The 2,782-nt window shown below is 47.1% G+C and overlaps 1 protein-coding gene across 2 annotated transcripts in view; it reads right to left on the bottom strand.

Moving 5' to 3' along the window:
• LOC119363628 (leucine-rich repeat extensin-like protein 5) overlaps positions 1–2,422 on the bottom strand; it is a 4,491-nt gene extending 2,069 nt beyond the window's left edge. Inside the window, exons 1-2 of one of the 2 annotated variants that reach the window (XR_005174180.1) lie at positions 1,966–2,422; positions 154–200 (exon numbers count right to left, since the gene is read on the bottom strand). Coding sequence is in view for 1 of the 2 variants with exons in the window: in XM_037629004.1 (XP_037484901.1) it covers positions 1,966–2,347 (382 nt within the window). In the remaining variant the exon portion in view is untranslated. The remainder of the gene's footprint in view (positions 1–153; positions 201–1,965) is intronic. The other variant, XM_037629004.1, reaches the window with a different exon arrangement.
• Between the last annotated feature and the right edge of the window lie 360 nt (positions 2,423–2,782).

The raw sequence follows: 2,782 nt of genomic DNA, 5'->3' as shown, positions 1-2,782 counted from the left end.
CTAAAATACTGGAACTGTGACTAAAAGATCATATATACTATTAGAAAAACAGACGAAAATCCCCGCAGAAAAAAACAGACCAAAAAAAAGTAACTTCCTACTTACAGTGGCAAGAAAATCTTATATGAATGTGTTATAATATATAATGCTAACCATGAAGTCTTCTTCCATATAACAAAGGAGTGACGAAAACAAAAAACCTGTAATTCAAGTACGACATGCAGTTAGTTAATTATTTGCATGTCAACAGTTCAAACGTCTAGCTACAGATCTTCAAAGTAAAGATTGTGAACTCTATTAGACATGATTATATCAATTAGACCAAATAGAAAATAATTCAATATGTTGTATATCCGTTAAACGAAGTTCAATCTATCTTCTGATTGTTAGTGTTTTAGTTAGGTGATTAGTCCTTCTAGGGCCGGCGGCGGTGGCGACTGGGCACATGTTACTTTTCTAGTGATCTTGTACCCTTATATCCGGTTGTTGTCTGCCCATTACACATGACTCGAATGAAGCTCGCTCGTGGAGTAGATCAATTCGTGGTTGAAGCACACTCGTACACAGCAGGCTAAAAGCTAGCTAGTTGTCGGTTGTATGCGGCCAGACGTGCATGGCAAGGATGTTTGCATTGGGCGGGTGTTTCTACACACAGATCATCTAACTGATTGTAGCTGAGATTAGTGCAATGAGTCAAAACTATGGTAAAATAGCACTTGCCAAACGCATAGGCTGTTTTGCCAAAACAGAGAAAAACTAGTCTTTTGCCAAACGCAATTGCTTGTTGAATTACTACAATTTTCTTAAAACTGTGTTGCCAAACTAGGCCTTAGTCTTTGCTTTGTATAAAAGGGAGAAGGTAGGTTCATGATAACTAATGTACTAGTGGACAAGTGTTAAATTAGAAAATCCTCTGCACACTGAATGGGCAGATCCATCCTTGAACCCAATCTAACATCTCCCGAAGATTAATCTCAAACTACAGCCAAACTCCAAAGTGCTCAGGCCCAAATTCTACAACACTTCTGAAGTACAGTAATATAAATTGTAGCAAACCGACTGGATGACTTTAGTTTGGACAAAGTGATACAACATTTGCGTGACTGAACCTACTCTGATTTTGGTGCTAATCTGTATTCTATACTCGTCAGTAGACACAGAGTGTACGACCATAGCAAGACAGGGGAGCAGTTTAGTTCTGGATCAGATCTCGAACTAGAGCTGCTCCTACTGTGGACCAGGGGCGGCGGCAGGTGTATTCACCTGTATTCAGCTGAATACCCATGTTTCTGGACAAAAAATATATGTATACATATCAGCCCACTTCAAAACTAAATCCCATCGCCCACAGGCCACACAGTGCAGGCGCATCACACGTTCATGGTCGTTTCCTTCCTTTGCTCGTTCTCAGACACACGCACGCCCATGTCTCTCTCAACCACGCGTACGGGACTAGTGCTGCCGCTGCCATAAAAATGCACCCCACCCGAAAGCTAGAGAGAGAGAGGAACAGAAAAAGGACGACGCCGTGCAGGATCCCTCATAGACCCCAAGCAACTGAAGAATCAACACTAGAGAGACCTTGGTGAGGGGTTGCAGCAGCAACACATCTCCAAATTAATGCGAATTATCAACTCCAATAGGCGTGGTTCTCGCTGCAATTGTCTCCCCGTTGTTAAACAACGGGAGCTTTGTAGCGTATCAGTCTTTGATCATTAATCAATCAGAAGGTACTGATGTATTCTTACTTGATTGTAAAATTATTTCTATATAATTATTGTGGTCAGATGTATCGAAAAATTGCTAGTGTCGTACTGTTTTCTTCATATATTGCATTTAGAGAAAATATTTTTTACAATGAATACCCAACCATTAAATCCTGAAGCCGCCACTGCTCTTGACTGGAGTAGCAGGGCAGGCCGGGCGCCAGGCAGAGCAAAGTGGGGAGTAAACGCAGGGACGGACCTGTTGAGCAGCGAGGCGGACTTGGCCTAGAAGAAGAGGATGTCGACGAGGAGGAGGCCGGTGTTGGAGAGGACCGATGCGAGGCTGTACCCGGCGCACTCGAAGAGGAACCAGATGAGCGTGGCACCCGCGACGGCCGCCGCGGAGGCGTTCCTCCGCCTCCAGAGGAGCAAATCGGCGACTGGGCGAGGGTGCGTGGCGCCCACGACGGGCTCCGTGGAGGCGTTCCTCCACCTCCAGAGGAGCAGGTCGGCGACTGGGCGAGGGTGCGTGGCGCCCGCGACGTCCACCGTGGAGGCGTTCCTCCGCCTCCAGAGGAGCAGGTCGGCGACTGGGCGAGGGTGCGTGAGGGCGTGGAGGGGCGGTTGTGCGTGGCGGCCATTGGGATCGGCGGGGCAAGGGAGGAGGGGGAAAAGAGAGGAGATGGAAGGGAGGCCAGCGGTGGAGGGGATCTGGATCGAGGGTTGGGTTTTTTTTCTTTTTTTTGAGAGAAACAGTGGTGGGTAGTGGGACGGTTGGTGGGGTGGATCGGGGGTGGGTGGTGTGGGAATATACCAGTAGCGTGGGCATCTGACAAGCGCTACAGCTATTCACAAAGTAGTAGCATAGGTTTATAACCCTACTACTATGGCATGTCCGAGGGGGGCACGGTAAAAACCGCTTAGTAGTAGCGAGGGTTAAAAACCCGCGCTACTACTATCAACTTCGTAGTAGCGAGGGGTAAAAACACGCGCTACTAGTAAGTAGCAGTAGCGAGGGGTATAAACCCGCGCTACTTGTAAGTGTTTGTGTATAAGCTTTTCCCTAGTAGTGCTTG

This window comes from Triticum dicoccoides, chromosome 2B (assembly GCF_002162155.2).
Source record: "Triticum dicoccoides isolate Atlit2015 ecotype Zavitan chromosome 2B, WEW_v2.0, whole genome shotgun sequence".
NCBI classification, from domain to species: Eukaryota; Viridiplantae; Streptophyta; class Magnoliopsida; order Poales; family Poaceae; genus Triticum; species Triticum dicoccoides.
Note: the sequence above shows the minus strand (reverse complement) of the source record. Positions and strands in the feature narration are given on the sequence as shown.